This window comes from Mauremys mutica, chromosome 4, assembly GCF_020497125.1.
Source record: "Mauremys mutica isolate MM-2020 ecotype Southern chromosome 4, ASM2049712v1, whole genome shotgun sequence".
Classification (NCBI taxonomy): Eukaryota; Metazoa; Chordata; order Testudines; family Geoemydidae; genus Mauremys; species Mauremys mutica.
The window spans coordinates 62,168,104-62,187,827 of NC_059075.1; the positions used below are offsets into that span (position 1 = coordinate 62,168,104).

The 19,724-nt window shown below is 43.1% G+C and overlaps 1 protein-coding gene across 1 annotated transcript in view; it reads left to right on the top strand.

Moving 5' to 3' along the window:
- The first annotated feature begins 3,397 nt into the window (after window positions 1–3,397).
- MGA (MAX dimerization protein MGA) overlaps window positions 3,398–19,724 on the top strand; it is a 77,715-nt gene continuing 61,388 nt past the window's right edge. The window contains exons 1-4 of the mRNA XM_045015410.1: window positions 3,398–4,514; window positions 15,057–15,984; window positions 16,355–16,442; window positions 16,626–16,721. Coding sequence (XP_044871345.1) covers window positions 3,451–4,514; window positions 15,057–15,984; window positions 16,355–16,442; window positions 16,626–16,721 — 2,176 coding nt within the window. The 5' untranslated portion in view covers window positions 3,398–3,450. The remainder of the gene's footprint in view (window positions 4,515–15,056; window positions 15,985–16,354; window positions 16,443–16,625; window positions 16,722–19,724) is intronic.

Here is a 19,724-nt window from a genome sequence, read left to right on the forward strand (position 1 = left end):
CACACTGCATTTCTTACATATTTAATATAAGGGTGAAAAACTCTGATATTTAGTGTGGACTATGAAAGTTGCAAATATATGTTCTCCAGAATATGAAAAGCAGATGAGCTGAACTAAAAGTAAAGGAATGACACCATACCAAGATGAAGTTCAGGTTTTGTTCCTTAATAAAGTTTAAAAAAACTCTATTGGTATCTACAAAGTGATGATAGGGTGGAATTGACCATACAAATTGACAAGCTCACTTGTGGATTTTCAGTTTTTTTAAAAAATCTTTTTTTAAATTGATACAACAATTTGCTGGTGGTGGAGTAGAAAGACCATGAATATGCAGATAGGGTCTCTTACATATATATAAAACTGTGGGAGTAATTACAGCAGGATGGGAGTCCTTATTTTCATTATTTGCATAACTATCTCATAATCTTACAGTGACACTATTATAGGCAGAACTGATAGCACTGCCTTATAGTTGAGGTTGCCTGACACTTGCCACCATAAGACCCCTGTTTTTAGTTGCTTGTAACTTTGCCACTCTTCAATAGTTTTGGCTGAAAATTTCCATGCTGGTTGCTTGCTTTGACTGAATTTTTGTGGAAGGTTTCAGCAAAAATGGTTCTGCCATTTCCAAGAATGAGATTGGGGAAAATGTTGGGGTTTTCCATGTTTTTTTTTTAATCTTTTATTGAGAAGATCTAGCACCCCATCTCTCTCTGCTTTGGAGCAGAGACTTGAGGTTTGGCTATGGGCTTGCCTTTGTGAAGGGATGTACCTTTTCCTGTTTTTGTATGGGGAAAAAATATCCAAATTTGGCAAAGTTATAAACCTCCCCAATCTCAGTTTGCATATACTTAATAGTGTCAGGAAGAAGTTAAAATTTAGCCCGCAGAAAAGACAGAAACTGCTGAGAAGCAAGGACATAGTTTCTGTCAATACATGATAACTTAGTTCAGCTTATCGGTAAGAAAGAACAATGCTGACCACCCTCAAGGCCCCCGGATATCTGTAAGCACTCATCCCTACCCCTGCCCACCCCTCACCCCACCTCTTTGCCCCGAAAGTAGTCACAAATAATTGATGTAATCATGATGGGTCTAATATGTATGTATTGTTCCTACTGTTATCTTTGTTAAAAGTTCTCTTTTTGTTTGTAACAGTGTCTGTCTTTATGTACAAATAAATGCAAATAAATTAATACAAAAAGTATATAACTGGCCACTATGGCACCATATTTTAAAGCTGCTTGTCAGTCTTCCCGGTACCATAAATAAATCCCTTTCAGTATTGTCTGTGCTTGCCTAATTCTTGGGGAAAATAATCTTTTTGCCTCATAGTAGCAACATGTTAGTTTGGCAGCTAAGTTCTCTGAAAGAAGCAGCAAAGAATCCTGTGGCACCTTATAGACTAACAGATGTTTTGCAGCATGAGCTTTCGTGGGTGAATACCCACTTCTTCGGATGCAAGTTCTCTGAAGATTCTGTTTACACTAGGTGTACTCCTGGCTGCTGTGGACTTCTGTGGCAATGGGTGCTAAGTGAGAGTAGGTAGACTCTCTCGTTCTCTCAGTATCCTTTTTGCTGGAACTCAGGCTTTCATCTTGACTTGAAAAGAAGATGGGGGAGTATCTGAACCAACAGGGCAGAGGGAGTAGATTGAGCTGGGAGTTAGTGAAGAGGGGAGAATGAGATCAGACAAGGAGCTGAGGAGAGGGAGGCAAAAGGACAGAGCAAGAATGGGTCAAGTGTGGATGATCAGGGAAGAAGGATCTGTCACCACTAGGCCAAACTCTGCCTCAGAACCTAGAATGAAACCCAAGATTCCTGTCATTCACCATTCCTCTGTCATTTTCAAATATCTATGTAACACACTGGCAAAGTGTGTGTCATCCCCCTTTAGTGGCTGTTCTACCCAGAGGAAGTTAACCTACTGTTGTTATCTGTTCACCACTAGTGGCAGAGGTCTGTGTGGTGAATCTAAATGTTCCCAACTGGCTGCTAATCCCTGTGTGGGAGTCAGTATGATTCTACATAACGATATTTCTGTTCTGTTGGGGGTTTTTTTGTTTGCTTTTTTAAAATCATAGGTTTCTGTGTGTAATTTCCTATGTTAAAAGAACATTAATGTTGCAAGATCAAGCACTCAGATTAGGAAATGTCAGGTTTAAGGTTGCCTGTGTGATCTTAATTTGCCTCCCCCCCCCAATGCATATGCATTATGGTACAATCTTTAGTTACATGAACAAATAGTATTTTTTTTTTTATAGGACGCCACCTCATTCAGTGCATAAGATAGATGGTGCTCGCTTAATGAGTAGATACCCAATGTTTTGTTTTATCCTTATTGTCAGTATGTGGATCCATACTTTATTTACTGCATGCTATTCTAATTTCACAATCTTGAGTCGTCATTAATTCTGACACAACGATGCCTTATTGACTGCACACTTTTCCAACCCCGCTTTGAAGACCAAATTTTGTATTTTGTCATTGGCTTTTCTGTGGCGCTTATCACAGTAGTATATGATTTCACAAACAATGAATTTATTTTCAAAACACTCTTGTGAGGTGAGGGATGGTATTATCCCCACTTTGCAGATGGAGAACTGAGGCACACAGAGAGTAAGATCTAAAGTGTCTACTAATTTTGGATGGTCAATTTGAGATGATTAGAGCCTGATATTTGAGAATAGTTAGCACTAAAACCACTTTATATAGTCAAAATACTGCTCCCATTGACTTCAGTTGCAGCTGTGAGTGCTCAGCACTTCTGCAAATCAGACAGAACAGGGACTCACATTGAGCTCCTAGAAAAGGAGAAACATAGTGACCATCCTTGAAACGTCTGATTTAAATTACTTGACCAGCATTACATAGCAACTCTCTTGTAGAGGCCAGTGTAGAATCTCCTTCTCAGGAGTAGCTTTCAACTATCTTTGCCAAGAGACCATTCTTTTTCTTCCTGCAGTTCCCTGCGTCATTCACTACACATATTTCAACTTCTGCAAGAAACTGAGGCCAGGGTCTTACAGACAACTGTCTCCTTCACTGCATAACCCTGATTAATCCCAGGAGTACAGTCCATCCTGTGCATTGCATGAGGCTTTGGGTTCTGTGGAAAAAAATAGTGTGTGATCATGTAATTAACAGCTGTACATATGCAAAAGAGGAGCAAATTAGTTTCCCACGCAACATTAATTCTGACATTTAGGTGCTTGACTTTGCAACCTTCACGTCTTTTTAATGTAGTTTTATGTGTGTAAATATATTATTAAAAAATGTTTCTGTAGTGACCCAGTTCTTTCAAGTAAAGGGAGGAGTATATTGCATTTGATTAGTGCTAACTGGGTCTACTTGTTTGTTTCCAGGATGGTGAACACAGGGGAAAGGCTGTCAGAACCGTTTCAAATTTGCAGTTAATTTGAAAGAATTTACAGAAGTGCCCGTTATCATCATGGAGAAACAACAAATTGTGTTGGGTAACCGGGACAGTGGGACAGTGTCTGGTGCAGCACCTGCTTTTTTTGTCATCCTGAAACAGCAGCAGGGAAATGGTAAAGCTGATCAAGGAATTCTAGTAGCAAACCGGGATGCCTGTACTCTTACCAGTAGTGTGTCAACTCCAGTAAAATCCAAAGTAAAGACTTGCCTTCCAGCTGATTGTATCTCAGGTAGCATCACTGTCACCCTGGACAACAACAGCATGTGGAATGAGTTCTACCATCGCAGCACAGAGATGATTCTGACCAAACAGGGGAGGCGTATGTTCCCATACTGTCGGTACTGGATTACAGGCCTAGATTCCAATCTGAAATACATCCTAGTCATGGATATCTCTCCTGTGGACAATCACCGCTATAAATGGAATGGTCGTTGGTGGGAGCCTAGTGGGAAGGCAGAACCCCATGTTCTGGGACGGGTATTTATTCATCCAGAATCACCCTCCACTGGTCAGTACTGGATGCACCAGCCGGTATCCTTCTACAAACTCAAGCTTACCAACAATACTCTGGACCAAGAAGGTCATATCATATTGCATTCTATGCACCGCTATCTGCCACGGCTTCACCTGGTACCTGCAGACAAAGCCACAGAGGTTATCCAGTTGAATGGTCCTGATGTACACACCTTCACCTTCCCACAGACAGAGTTCTTTGCAGTGACAGCCTATCAGAACATCCAGATTACCCAGCTAAAGATAGATTACAACCCTTTTGCTAAAGGATTCAGAGATGATGGACTGAACAGTAGACCTCAGCGTGATGTGAAGCAAAATAGTAGCTCAGAGCATGAAGGAGGTAGTGTTTCCAGCTCTCCCAGCAATCGTGGCCGACATACTGAAACTGATGGATTAGAGTCACAGCAGAGAGATCTAGATTCTTCATTTAGTGGTCAGAATCCATCAGACATTGATTTGGAGAAAGAATCCTTTAATGCAGAACGGGACTTCCTGGATTTCCTGGATGCAGACCTGCCTCTTAGTGATATGCCCAGGTTAAAACAAGAGGTATCTGAAAGGTAGGAGTACATTTCATTTTTTTGTCTATTGGGGACTGGGTTGGGCTGGACTCCCAGTAAAATGTCAAATGGTGTGTTTTTTGGCAGTGGGGGTGAGAGGGAAGATGGATTTACAACCAGAGTTTGGTTGAACTGATGTTCCAGAACATTTTGGGTTTACAGAAGGTCTTTTTTCTCATACATGGACATCCATTGATCTGGAGATTTCATCTTCGTTCTGCTGGACTGCTGCAGTACTGCACTCTGACTCATTTACTGTGACTATTTGAGAGAGAAGCTGGGGGATCACTGTTCCCCACAACAAAGAGATTTAGAGGATGAAAATTTCATCTCAAACTGCCAGGAACGTTAAATAGATCAGATTTTTAGTAATCGGAGCCTACTGATCTTCCATTTAGGGCAGTTTGAGGCACTTGTGTGCTGAATCTACTCTTCTTCCAACTCCCATAAAGCGTGTGTATTCATATGGTCTTACCTAGCGTACCACCCTCTGACACCTTCCACAGGCTTCTCTCAGCAATGTAGCAAAGCAGTTTAGCCCATACTGCCAGATGACCTGTACCAAGTGGATCTCTGTGTTCCTAACAGTTCCCATTATATGTGCGTGTGTTAGTGCAGCCTAGTCAAGTCCAGCTTTTTACTGTACCTTTCATTGGTTTCCCTAAGTAATGCAGCAGAACGGTCTACACATACTGTCAATCTGCCTGTGCCAGCATACTATTGACATAGCTGGCACCTGCAGGATGAAATATACCTGATTTTCTCTCCTCCCAGGTTCCTTGGCATACATGCCAGAGGCTAGGCTGCCACCTTACTGGGATTGCTGCCAGTTCTCTGCCAATCAGTGCAGCAGAGAGTAGCCAATAGCTCATATCACTAGTTCGCCAGTGAACAATCAAAATAACTGTAATTCTATAGTGAAAGTCACTAGTAAGGAAAAAAATTGTCCCACATGTGGCATAGCTGTAAAGCCACTGCAGCAGCGCCTACTACACACAGTGCCTTTTGTAACCAGGAGAGGTTCCCAAACATCAGGGCTCCTTCTGCTAAAGCTGAAATTATGGAAGATGTTCCTCAGTCCCTTCAAGGTGGTCATTGATCTGGGCAGCAATGAATAACTGTAAAAGTGGTAGTTTTCTAACCCCATAAGGCCACCTGAACCCTGCAGCAGTAATACCTCATGAGAATGTTGGAATCACGCGAGGACCAAGGGGATTATTACTATCTTTATTTTGCAACTTTTTCTGGTTTTAAGGCAGGACAAATAAGAGTTTCTCCTAAATTTCTCATGTATTCATAAACAGAAGGCAGAAGTCTCCTAACAAGAACCTCTAGGTCAAGAGACCTGTATCCAAACTAATTCTTTAGAGTAAGAGAATTCTAATTTTTAAGAGCACCTATGACCAAAGTGGAAAGGTGTTGGTCAGATGTGTTTCTTATTGTCATGTTTTTGTTGCTTTTTTTTCAATATCACCTTTCAGAAATTCAGATTTAAAAAAAAAACAAAAACTAATCTTGTGAAAAATGTTCTCAAAAGTGATCCTTCCTCTTTAGCCTGAGCCACCGTCAGTCTCAAAAGATTTTGATTAGAACTCGGAGCAGATGTCTTTGGAAAAATGTTAAGTTTATAAGAAGCCCCAATCTTACAGCTGGACACATGTATGCACAAGGGGCTTTACTGAGTTCTTTCTTTTTTGGGGCTGTAGGAATGTCCTGCATAATTTTAGGCAAAACTACTTTATCTTGGTCTAAATGGCCACCCACAAAAAAAAAAAATCTAAGAAATGTAGGTTCCCTAAAACAACAAGATCTTTCTTATGGTTCTGTCATTCTTGCTCTTTTCAACTTGACAAAAATTAGTTAGAAAGTGATGTGGAGATATTCTCAAAGGATTTGTTCAAAATGAACAATTTGCTTCCTCAATTCAGCTCTTTCATCGGGGATAAAAAAAAACCTTGTATCAAATGTACAGATGAACAACAAGCAATTCTTCCAGATATCTTGTTTGTTTTTTGGAGTCAGGAATTTTTTTTTCAGCTCTGTAGGACAAAGATCAACACAGGTACTCCTTCAATGACAGATCATGTAAATTTGTCGACTTAAGGTGTCCTAAGTCTTAACAGAAAATCAAACACTTTCCTTTCTTCTTCAGAGCAGTTGTCACCTCAGACCCAAAACATACTAAAAATTCATACAAAAGGGGATACTGTACTAGAATATACAGTGTTTTCCTCTTTTCTTTTATCCTCTGTGCTAGTACATTTCTATTAAAAACTAAAGACACTATATATGTATAAATATATAGTATTTTTGTAACCATAGTCCTAGTGCTACTCTCAGAATGTTGTCCAGGTATTTTCTTTAAGTTTTTAGTATCCGCCTTCTACACAGGAATGACAATCTTCATTCACTCTCTCACTTCTGGAACCAAAATTTAGAACTGGAAATATTCCATAACTCATTCAAGAAATGGCTCCACTCTGTCTTTTTTTATGCTCTATAGGTATCAAGGATCTTGCATTGCCTTTTCCATTAAATCTGTTCCTCATTCTCATGATCTGCAGTTAAGGGGAAACACTGTCTATCAATCACTGTTGATCATTTTTCATAGTTTATTGTTGGCTGTGCAGAAATGGCATGTGTTATGGCTGATAGGACTTTACGTGTGTGTGTGTGTGTGTGTGTGTAATATATATATTCCAAGATGTTGCATTTCTTAAAAGGCATAATTTTAAGTCAAACTAATTAATGGATTTCCTTGTAAATTTTCAAAAAATTCCTCAGTACTTAAAAAAGTGAGTGATTTGGGAAGGAAAGGGTATGTATTTTTTTTAATACATAACAGAGATTGAATTTTTTTCTTTTAAGTGTGAAATGTAATTCAGTCTTAACTATGGTGCCATGATGGACACCTTCATAATTTCTCTTATTGACTAGAATATACAAGGAGTATCATATTTTGCTAAATTTAGTGGAGTCTTGGTTTCACAATCAAAGGAAGTATACTGTAAGGAAGGATCTATTTTACAACATTGTAACTAGCTATTAATTCCACTTTTTTAAAAACTTCTTGTTTCTCAGGCCTTGTCTACATGAGAAAGTTGTAGTGACTTAATTAAATCTGCGTAGAAACTGATTCAATTAAATCAGTGCAGCCCCCTCTTATGGATGCTCTTATTTTGTTTTAAGAATGCCTTACTGCGATTTAAATTGTTGATTCCATATCAACATAAGCTAAACCGGTATAAGGTATACTTAGCGTCCGCGCCACTCTTCTGCCAGTGGTGGGGGGACCATTTCTGAACACAGGCAAGCCGCATAGGGTCCCGGGCGGAATCCACATTGCTCTAAAAGAGCCCCCGCTGTTCCCTAGTGACTCGCAGTAGGGAAACATCTTCCAGGATTAAGTCCTGTGAAAAATGTTGGGAGACTCTTTAGTGAAGAGATAGGGAGATAAGATCACCCCTGCATCTGCATCTTCATTTCACTCAAACCCTCTAGCACTCCAGATTACCCGAAGCAACCAGCTCCCCTCTATCACCCAAGCCCCACTTCTCCCCATATAAGCACTGCTCACTCACCATGTCGTGGCTTCTGTAGTGTTATGCGTGTGGGTAAAAGAATGCTTAAATAAGAACTCACTCCCTCAGTGTAACAATTCATGTCTGGAGATAGTGGATACAATGCTGCCCGTGTTAAATGTTGTCATTTCTGTTTCTACAGTGACCTTGACTACTGGACTGCCCAGATGTTCAACATCACAGAGGCTTCAAAATTTGAGAAAAAATCCCCGAAAGAGCAAAGAAGACATGCTGAAAACTGTTCTTAATCAGTCTGCTCGAGAGAGTAAGGACTTGAAGGATTGGCGAGAGAAAGAAAGCAGGACACGCAAGAGAAATGCAGTGGCCAAGAGGAAAACCACGGAGCGGCTGCTAAGCATCCTGGAGCGCCAAGCGGAGTCTATAGAGTCACTCGTTGCCATGCAAGCAGAGCACTACCGTGCTACTCCCCCACCCGCCCCGTCCTTTGTGCCTTGTGCCCCAATGTCAGCTCAAACCACCTTTCCAGGTTCTTACCACCACCAGCTGCCTCCAACACCTGTATGTTCCCCAACCAGCCCTGATACCTACCACCACCCTTACCCTCTGCATTCAACCCCCATCACCATGCAGTATATGAACCCTGAAGTGCAGGATTCATTAAACAGCAATCCAGACAGGGCATATGCAAACTTGTGACTGTACAGTTCACCAACCCACACCCCTGCCCTCTTGTGTTCATGAAATGTTGTGTGTCTGTCTGTCTGTCAAGGAAGTTTTTTTTTTTCAATAAAACAATTCTTGGCTTTGAAAACAGTCTTTATTATAGCAGATAGTGAAAGATACCTTAGCCCAGTAAAGAAAGAGGCACTACAAATCATATTATTATTATGGATAATAGAATAACAGTGTAAGCAGTGCAATTCACTCCCATGCAAGGCAGCAAACATTATTGTTGGCTTTCAGCCTCAAATTCTTCCCTCAAGGCATCCCTAATCCTTGTAGCCCTGTGCTGGGCCTCTCTATTAGCCCTGCTCTCTGGCTGTGCATATTCAGCCTCCAGGACTTGAACCTCGGTGGTCCATGCCTCACTGAATGTTTCACCCTTCCCTTCACAAATATTATGGAGGGTACAGCAAGCGCATATAACCGCGGGGATGCTGCTTTCCCCCAAGTCTAGCTTCCCATACAAGCAATGCCAGCGGGCTTTTAAACGCCCAAAAGCACACTCCACAGTCATTCTGCACCGGCTCAGCCTGTAGTTGAACCGGTCCTTGCTCCTGTCAAGCTTCCCTGTATAGGGTTTCATGAGCCAAGGCAGTAACGGGTACGCGGGGTCTCCAAGGATCACAGTGGGCATTTCGACATCCCCTACTGTGATCTTCCTGTCTGGGAAAAAAGTCCCTGCCTGCATCTTCCTGAACAGGCCACTGTTCCGAAAGATGCGTGCATCATGCACCTTTCCAGGCCAGCCTGTGTAAATGTCAATGAAACGCCCGCGGTGATCCACAAGCGCCTGGAGAACCATAGAGAAATACCCCTTCCGATTAACGTACTCTGATGCCAGGTGGGGGGAGCAGGATGCGATTAATTGCCTTGCAAACTTGCATCAAAACGATTCTGGTTCCCGACCGACCGGTAGCTGTCTGGAGTTGCCAGCTTCCAGATTGCAATAGCCACTCGCTTTTCCACCGTCAGGGCAGCTCTCAATCTTGTGTCCTTGCGCCGCAGAGTGGGGGCGAGCTCAGCACACAGTCCCATGAAAGTGGCTTTTCTCATACGAAAGTTCTGCAGCCACTGCTCGTCATCCCAGACTTCCATGACGATGTGATCCCACCACTCAGTGCTTGTTTCCCGAGCCCAAAAGCGGCGTTCAACGGTGCTGAGCATTTCCGTAAATGCCGCAAGCACTTTAGTGTCACACGCGGCAGGCAAATCCATATTGATATCATCGTCGGAATCCTCACTGTCACTTTGGAGCTGAAGGAATAGCTGGACTGCCAAACGTGTTGTGCTGGTGACACTCATCAGCAGAGTCCTCAGCAGATCGGGCTCCATTTGCCACAGAAATCGCGATTCACACAGAGAGTAACAGAAAGACACTCACAATGGCGCCAAACGCTGCTGGAAAGAGTGAATGCTGGGATGTGAAGCGATGCACCACGGGGCGCTGGCAAACAGGAAGCGGAATGACCCGCACACTTCCTTCCCCTTCCCACAATACTCAGCGCCAAAACGGCGCCAAAACGGGACGAGGTGCTCTGTGGGATAGCTGCCCACAATGCACCTCTCAATACAGCGCTGGAAAGTGCTGCAAGTGTGGCCACACTGCAGCGCTGGTAGCTGTCAGTGTGGCCACACTCCAGCGCTGGCCCTTCCACAGCTGCATGACCAGCGCTGTAACTCCCAGCGCTGCAACTTGTAAGTGTAGCCAAGCCCTAAAACTGATATAGTATACCGCAGGATGTTACCACTAATTTACTTAAATCAGTTTCAAAAGCTTGCTTTCTTGCCACTTCCCTATTCAGGGTCGGTGACTTTATAGCTTTCTTCCAAAACTCATGATCGTATGCCAAGCTGTTGTGCAGATTGGTCTCTCTGAGGTCCGTTGATATCCAGCCCACATACTGAGTCCTTGATCTCCCCCTTGGTTGTCCTCTGTCCACAGTCATTCCAAAAGCCATTCTACTGATACATCTCTCAGGTCTCTGCTGGACATGACCATTCTAAGGTAGCCCAGCCTCCCTCCATTGGTTTTCAATTGGAGTACCCGCGCTAGGCTCCTTACAACCACTTTTTTTTTTTTTTTTTACAGCTTGACCATCTCAACATCTTTGGTTTTGAGGTGGAGAGCATATTGATTTCCTTTTTTGTGGCTGGCCTAGTATCTGTTTTGTATGTTAAGATGGATATAAATCAGTTTGTAAAGTGATTTAGTATAAATAAGGTTTTGGTTTTCAAATCAGTCTCTCACTGGTGATACATTGTAAAATGTTTGAAGTCTATTCAGATACCATCAGTACCTTTTTAACTTTAATTGTTGTGTGATATATAAAAAAAATCACAAGAAGAAAATATTTGCAGACATTTTTGTTTTCTGAGAAGAATTGGAATCCTATTTTAGAAGGTTACCCTAATGAACCATCCTTATGGAGACTTTTGATCGTGTTTTTGAAATTCATTTATTGCTGCATTTCATGTTTGCACAAGAATTCTCTCGTTCTTCCAAGGCATTGGGAGTCTCAAATATGTGTCCCGTACATTTCTTTATGGCAATGGTCTCCAGACTATGAGGCATGCCCCTCTAGGGGAGGAATGGAGGAATGTTCGGGGTGGGGGCACATTGCGGCCCAGGCCAGTCCCCACAAGGGGTGGGGAGGGAGCACCACCCCACCCCGCTCTGCTCTGGCCTCACCCCCAGTTGCAGCCTCTGACCCTAGTGCTCCGTTCCTGACCCTGCTGCCTCCTGGCCCAGCTCCAGTGGTGGGGAGAGCATGGAGGGGGTAAGGGGGGGTGAGCGACTCTGATAAAGTTGGGGACCACACTGCTTTATGATTTGATATTGTATCCATATGATTGTAATTTAAATTTATTATAATGAGGAAAAAATTTAGTTATGTCAAGTGCATTTTTGGAAGAAGAATTTTACTCTATTAAAAGTGGTGTATATTCAGATCTCCATGAATGAAGTGTTCAAGACTTGAAAAATTTACACAACAGCAACTAAAGTACTAAGCCTATGAGCCCAGATGCCACTATACCTCCCCTTCCCCAAAAACACCCTTCCCCCAAAATCATGGCCATAAATTTTAAATAAATAAAGCAATAATGTAGGAGTATTTTACTGTACATAACTATTGCCACTCAACTTCTCATCTAACAAACTTCAAAATGTAATTTACTCTGTGTCCTGCGCTTTTGATGTACTGTCTCTCTACTTTGTGGCTTTACTGCCCTCTGCCATTCCTATTTTGGATTATGTTGTATCTCTTTTTGCATTGTTCAGTAAGTGTGTTTTTTGCTTCTCTCTCCTTCCATCCCCTTAAATCTTTTCCTCTGTTTCTCTGCATTGTGGGGTTTTTTTAATACCGTTTACTTTAGATTTTTTTGACTTTCCTTGTCCACAAATATCTCACCCTCTTAAAAAACGTAATCCTTCCATTTTATTCTTTCCTCCCTCTCTTCTTCCCTAAAAAGAGAGAGGTTTATCTAATTCAGTTTATGTAACTCATAATTTTTATGGACAACAGCTACTGCTAAATATCTTAAGGAACAGTTAACTATTAATTTTCCTTTTCAGTGGTTTTACCATCCCAATTAAAGTTTAGCATTGTGCTATTTCCCATATTAGTATGGGAAACCTGAAAATCTACTAGACCAGAGATTCTCAAACTTGGTCCGCTAGCTCCATTCAGGTGGTCCGCAGATAGTTCCTTCTAAGGTTTGTGCCTGGGCGGCTGCACATGAGGAAATAAAGGGCTGCCCACCTAATTAGTGGAGCCGGGCAGGCATGGCTCCACTAATTAGGTGCCTGGACCCTGGAGAAGATGCACGTGTAAGGTGAGGTGATGGCCTTGGGGAGAATAGGGGGTAGGTGGGAGGGGGCAGTGGGATGAGAAGAGTGGGTAGGGGGAAATTGAGATGTGCAGGGCTGTGGGGGCCAGAGAAAGAGGCGACTTTCTCCAGCTCCAGGGCTGTGGCTGACAGGGAGAGAACCCCCTCCTTCCCAGCCCCAGCTCGGGGGCTGCTGCAGTGGGGGAGAAAGGGAGACACTCTCCCTTCCCAGCCCAGCTCGGGGGCTGCCACGGCGGGGGAGAGGCTACTTATATTAAAATATAAGTTGTGTGCTTTTATTTGTAGAACAAAAAAATGTTAATTATTAAGTTATTTTATATAGCGCTTTTATCCAGAGTGCTTTACAATAGTTAGTAACGGTACAAACAACATTTTGAAAGATCATTAAGTGGTCCGCCAAGACCCTCAGCAATTTTCAAGTGGTCCTTGGGGGAAAAAAAGTTTAAGAACCACTGTACTAGACTTTAAAATTCTTGGTAAAGTAGTATGTCATGAGGCTCACTTAAAGTGGGACATTCTCTGAATACAGAAAACAATACTGTCTTGTGGTCAGCTGATATATATACACACCTAGTATTGGATAATCTCAAACTGTTGAGCAAAGGATTCCAACATCACAAAAAGGTGGTAAGAGGGCAAACTTGCATGGTCCAGCTTCTTAACAGAAACCTTTTGGTTCTTGTGATAAATCAAAATCTAATATACATATGACTAATCGATTTTACAAAGTAAGGAACAAATTGAAATTATTTAAATGTTGTAAGAAGTTTATCCTGCTCCACCTTGCTAAATAAAGACTTTTGAGTCATTTAAACTTAAGACAGCTGATCATCTGCTTATTGCTGGTTTGATGCCTCCACTATGGCAGAGCTCCTCTAATCCTGCTTCAGTTTTCTATGATCCCTGCCCCACAGAGTTTACAATCTAATGACACTCTAGCAACTAGTATTGTGGAACTACTAGAGAAACTGGCTTCCAGATTCACCTGATGAAGTGAGGCTGAGTACTTCACTCTTAATGTTTTCTAGTCAGTTAGCTGAAAAGGGTATGGTTGTGTTTGTTTTGTTTTGTTCCATCTTATATCTAAGGATCTTAACCCAGAAGGTCAGATGAATCCTTTTCTGCCTAGAAAGCCCACTGATTTTTATCTTGTCCTTGGTGTTGAGGGGTTGTTGAGTGAAACTTTAGGTCACCTACCTATAGGTAGGGCCCTACCAAATTCATGGCTCTGAAAAACGCATCATGGACCGTGAAATTTGGTCTTTTGTGTGCTTTTACCCTATATCATACATTTCATAGGGGAGACCAGTGTTTCTCAAATTGGGGGTCCTGACCCAAAAGGGAGTTGCAGGGGAGTCACAACGTTATTTTAGGGTGGTTGCGGTATTGCCACCATTACTTCTGCGCTGCCTTCAGAACTCGGCGGCTGGAGAGCGGCGGCTGTTGGCCAAGCGCCCAGCTCTGAAGGCAGCGCCCCGCTAGCAGTTGCACAGAAGTAAGGGGTAGCAGTACTATACCATGCCACCCTTTACTTCTGCTGGTGGTGGCTCTGCCTTCAGAGCTGGGCTCCTGGCCTGTAGCTGCTGCACTCCAGCTGCCCAGCTTTGAAGGCAGCGCTGCCGCGAGCAGCAGTGCAGAAGTGCAATTCCTCCTGTGTTTGATGAGGAGTTGGGAGGTTTGGGGGGAACCCGGACCCACCCTCTACTCCGGGTTCCAGCCCAGGGCCCTGTGGGCTGCAGCTGTCTAGAGAACCTCCTGGTACAGTTGCATGATAGCTATAACTCCCTAGGCTACTTCTCATGGCCTCCTCCCAACACCTTCTTTGTCCTCACTACCAGACCGTCCTCCAGCAGTATGCTACTCACTCTCAGCTTCTTGCACGCCTCTTGCTCCCATTTCCCCACACACACTTCCTCTCCTCTGGCTCCCTTTGGCCTGACTGAAGTGAGCCTTTTTATAGCATCAGAGGGGCCTTAATTAGAGTCAGGTGCTTAACAGCCTCACCTGACTCTTAGCAGGTTAATTGGAGTCAGGTGTTCTCATTAGCCTGAAGCAGCCCCTGCTCTGTAGAAGCAGCAAAGAGTCCTGTGGCACCTTATAGACTAACAGACGTTTTGCAGCATGAGCTTTCGTGGGTGAATACCCACTTCTTCAGATGCAAGTCACCCTGCTCTGGTCACTCAGGGAACAGAAAACTGCTTATCCAGTGGCCAGTATATCTCCCTTCTACTACTCTGCTATTCCCAACTCGCCTGGGTCTATCACACTTGCTAAAGTAGTATCTTCCTACTGTGATAACCATTTATTGTACAGTACTGAGGAATCTGTTTTAGGGAAGGAAAATACAATTGATATGACAAGATATCTTTTGATTTTTCAATTTTGTATCTTTCATCTGTGTGGTAAAGTTCTTCTTTACTTTCTCCAGTCCCATTGCTAGCAGTTATGAAAGCAGCTCCCGGGTAGCATCCCCATTGGACCCAAATGGACACTTCAATGTAGTCATTAAAGAGGAGCCAATAGATGACTATGATTATGGATCAAGTGTGTGCATCGAAGGGATAACTGTGAAGCAGGAAGACACAGATGAGGAAACAGATGAATATTCCAATAGTGATGATGATCCCATACTAGAGAAACAACTGAGAAGACACAGTGAGATGGACAGAAAAGATGCAGGAATCAGGCCCACCAAACGAATGCTGGCCAACCCTTCAGGTGTTGCCAAAGCCAAAATGTTAAAATTGGATAGTGGGAAGATGCCTGTAGTCTATTTAGAGCCCTGTGCAGTCACCAAGAGCACGGTAAAGATCTCTGAGCTGCCACAGACCATGCTTTCCTCTTGTAAGAAGGATAAATCCCCAGTGAGTGCAATATTGGACTCCTTTCCTATTTGTTTTGAAAATCATAAGGACTCTTGCTTAGACACAGTCATGGAAACTGAGGAAGTAGCTGTGAAAAAACAGTTCTCTGGAAACAAAGTGCCACAGAAGTACTGTTCCATCAAAGAGGCACCATGGACCATATCTAAATCATCTAGTTTCAAGCTTGGGAGCTCTACAGGAGGCCCCTTTTCAGCCAAAGACGTAGCTGGAAGAAAAAAAGGAGGTGTACTAAGGAACCCCATGTCCCAGAAGGGTATTGGTACTAATCAAAATCCTATGTCATCAGGCCCAAGTAGAAGAGGAAGGCCACGAAAGCTAAAGATCTCCAAGGCTGGACGACCCCCAAAAAACATAGGGAAGAATGTAATGACAAGCAAGAATGCCTCCCTGGGATCAGGGAGTATCCTTCCAGATGTTAAGCCAGATCTTGAGGATGTGGATGGAGTCCTCTTTGTGTCCTTTGCATCCAAGGTAAATCACTCTTTCTTCAGTGTCCTCAATAAAACTTAATATGCTCAAAAGGAGCAGTGGCTTAACTTAGCTTCTCAGTGGTCACAAGCTGAAAATAATACATTTCTCCTTTGGAATCCCTGAAAAAGTTATTTTAAAAGTTTGTAGTTGTAGCACTGTCTGCATTTGCTGCCTTCATAGCACTCTTGGTTCTCACTGGCTCAGAGAGAATGAGTGATTGGGATCTGGAGTTTGGTGCATAGTTATGCAAAGCATTATTATTAGCCCAGTCTAATAACCTGTTTTAATGATATGGCTGTCTAGCTTGTGTCAAGATGAACATTTGAATTTAAAGCATTTTACATTTATGTGAGGCTCTTTTTGCATGTAGGAAGCTCTTGACATTCATGCTGTTGATAGAGTTGGAGGAGAAGAATCACAGAATCTGCAGACTTCCTTGCTAGCTACAAGTGATCCAGGTAACACTCAACCTTTTTTTCTTTTCTTTTAAAGATGGGTGGAATTTGTGTGGTTTGGCCTTGATAAAAGAAGGTGTAAGGACACAGTGGGAGATAATTATTTAAATGAACAGTGTATCAGAATTTTGCATAGCATGTGCTGTCTCATTTCATACACAATAATATCTTTCATTCTCTGAGCAGGTTGTCGAGCAAGAATATGCTTGTTGGAGAAAGAACTCTTGGAAGATCTGAAGTCCTTAAGGCATAAGCAAGTGATACATCCTAGTCTCCAGGAAGGTATATGTGTAAAGCTTTCTGGAGCAGGAATTGTTTCCTACTGTGTTTTAATACTGTGCCTACCACAGTGGGGACCTGAGTTTGGCTGGTTCTTCAAGTATGTTTCACTGTGGATCCCACTGTAGGTGCCCATGTGAATGGAATCAGAGACTTTTGAACAGAAGTGTTTGATGTGGCCACTGATGCTTCCTCTTGTGTCTGTGTGAGGGCATAAATGGCAGAGGTGCAGCAGCCCTCCTTCAGTTTCCCTTTACTGCCTGGGGTAGTGAGATTCATTTATTCCAAAACCAGAAGGGCGCAGTCAGTGATGGAGCACTTCAGCCAGAGAACAGTATTCAATTTCCTCAAAGACCACATACTGACACCCTATAGAAAAACATACAGGTACCAGCCCCAGCAGAGACAGAGGACATTATCTTATTCCTGGAGTTAACAACCAGAGTAATCACAAAGAAAGAGGCCCAGGTGCTCTAGGGGATGCCCATTTCCCAACTCTTTGGCTAACCCACTTCCTTCTTAGAGGCTGCATTACAAGTGGAAAGTATTGCCATTCAAACTCTCCATGGCACCAAATATCTTCATGAAGTGTCCAAAGGTAATAGCAGCACATCTTAGAAGGAAAGACATTCATGTATACCCTTACCTGGATGATCAGTCGGGACCGGGGGCGGAGCAGATCCCAGCAGGACATGGCAGCAAGCCTGAAATATGTCGTCTTTATTCTCTCAGCGAGGCCTCATGGTGAACTACAAAAAATCATCTTATCCCATCACAGACTGAGTTCATAAGAAGAGTATTGATCAACTCGGGTTAGCAAGAGCATACCTTCCAAAGGACAGGTTCCTGTCGATGCAGTTGCTGTTACTTAGGTTAGAATTATTCCTGATTGCAATGGTATGGATGTGTCTGGGTCTGCTAGGCCCTATGTAGCAAGCATGTATGCCTTGCTGCTTGCCAGACTTCACCAGTAGTCCCTTCAACTCTGGCTCTGGTGAATCTATTTCACAACAATACACCAGATGAACAAGAAGGTTGTAATTTCATCATGTCATCTCAGAACTGAGATAGTGGAAGGAACCCAAAAAAGTGCATGGAAGGGTACTGTTCTTTGCTCCCTCCCTGATAATGACTTTAACCACAGATGTATCAGGGACAGGTTGGAGAGTGCACCTGAGCTGTCTACAAATACAAGGGACCTGATTCCTGAAGACATGGGACACTATGTCAGTGTCCTGGAGCTCAGAGTCATCAGGCTATCCTGCATGGCCTTCCTATCTCTTCTTCAAAACTATACAGTGCAGATCTTGGCAGATTACATGTATGTGATGCACTGTGTAAACAACCAAGGGAGTGCACAGTTGGCCTCCCCTCTGTCTGGAAAGTATTAAGCTCTGGACAGGGTCACACCAACAAATGATAAACCATTCATTCTTCATCTCTTGGGTGTCATCAACAACCTGGCAGGTAATCTGTTTACCACACGAGTGATCACTGTGCAGGTCCTTTATAGAGCTGATATTCCTTTGTGGGGGACCCCTATGATAAGCTTGTTTGCCACCAACATCAAGTGCCAGATGGTTTGTTCCAGACCGGGCACAAGCCGGGGGTCGCTACTGCATGCTTTCTTTCTGCAGTGATCCCAAGACCTTCTGTATCCCAGGGTAACACTCAAAATCAAACAAGACACAGCTATCTTTTTGTTGCCCTAATAGCTGAGATGGTTTTGGTTGACAGACCTCTTACAAATATCCATTCTGCTACCTATCCAGCTCCCAGATTGGCCAGATCTGATCTCACAGCACCATGGCCAGATACTCCATCCAGACCCGAAGTCATTGCATCTGACAGTGTGGTTGTTGCCTGGTTGAGTATTACAGACCAAGGCTGCTCCCTACAGTTACAGGAAATCCTGATATAAAGCAGGAAGAGACTTCCCAGAAAGACTTACTCATCTCAATTGAAGAACCTCTCTATATGGGCAGCCCTGCATAGCCTGGACCTGGTCCAGGCCTCAGTACTAATGATCCTTGACTATCTATTGCACTTAAACAGACTAGCCTTTCATTCAGTTCTATTAAGATCCACCTTGCATCATTTTCAGCTTGCCATTTACCTGAACTGTTTTACTTGGTCTTTTCTTACTGAACATTATCAAAGTTTTTCAGAAGGCTATTACATACCTACCAACCAGTCTCAGAACCTACTCCTGCCTGGGACTTCAACATAGTCCTCCTTAGATTTATGAAGCCTCCCTTTAGACCTCTTCCAGAATGTTCCCTATACTTCCTCACTCCAAAGACAGGCGTTGTAGTGACTATCATTTTGGCTAGAGGAGTGAGTTAGTGCCAGGCACTTATGGCTGAACCTTCCTATACAACGTTCCATAGGGATATTGTGGTGCTAAAACTTCACCCAAAATTCATCCCCAAGGTGGTCTTAGAATTTAATCTAAACCAATCTTCTTTCCAAAACCACACTCCACACTGGAAGAAGAGAAGTTGCATATGCTAGATGTATCCAGGTCTTTGCAGGACCAAACTGTTTGTATGGTCTCCCAGGGTATTTCTGGCAATAGCCAGGCATTCTAAAGGTCAGGCCACCTCTTCACAGAGACTAAGAAATGGGTAACACAATGCAACTCACTGTGTTACTAGGTGGCTGATGTACTTCTCCCATCCAACATTAAGGCTCCCTCCACCAGATCTCAGGCAACATCTTTCTCTTGCTTCATGAATGTGTTGATATCCGAAATCTGCAAAGCAGCAATGTGGACCGCTGACCTTGTCAATCATTTTACTTTGGGCTTAGCAGCCAGGTCTGATGCCAAGCTTGGAAGAGCAATTCTTCAGTTACTATATATTATTGGATGCAGCTGAAACGCCTTATTCCCACCATCCTGAAAGGATATTGCTTGCTGGTCATCTATAGTGGGATCCACTCACACAAACTTCAAGATGAGAGAAAGGTTACTTACCCTACTGCAACTGTGGTTCTTTGAGATGT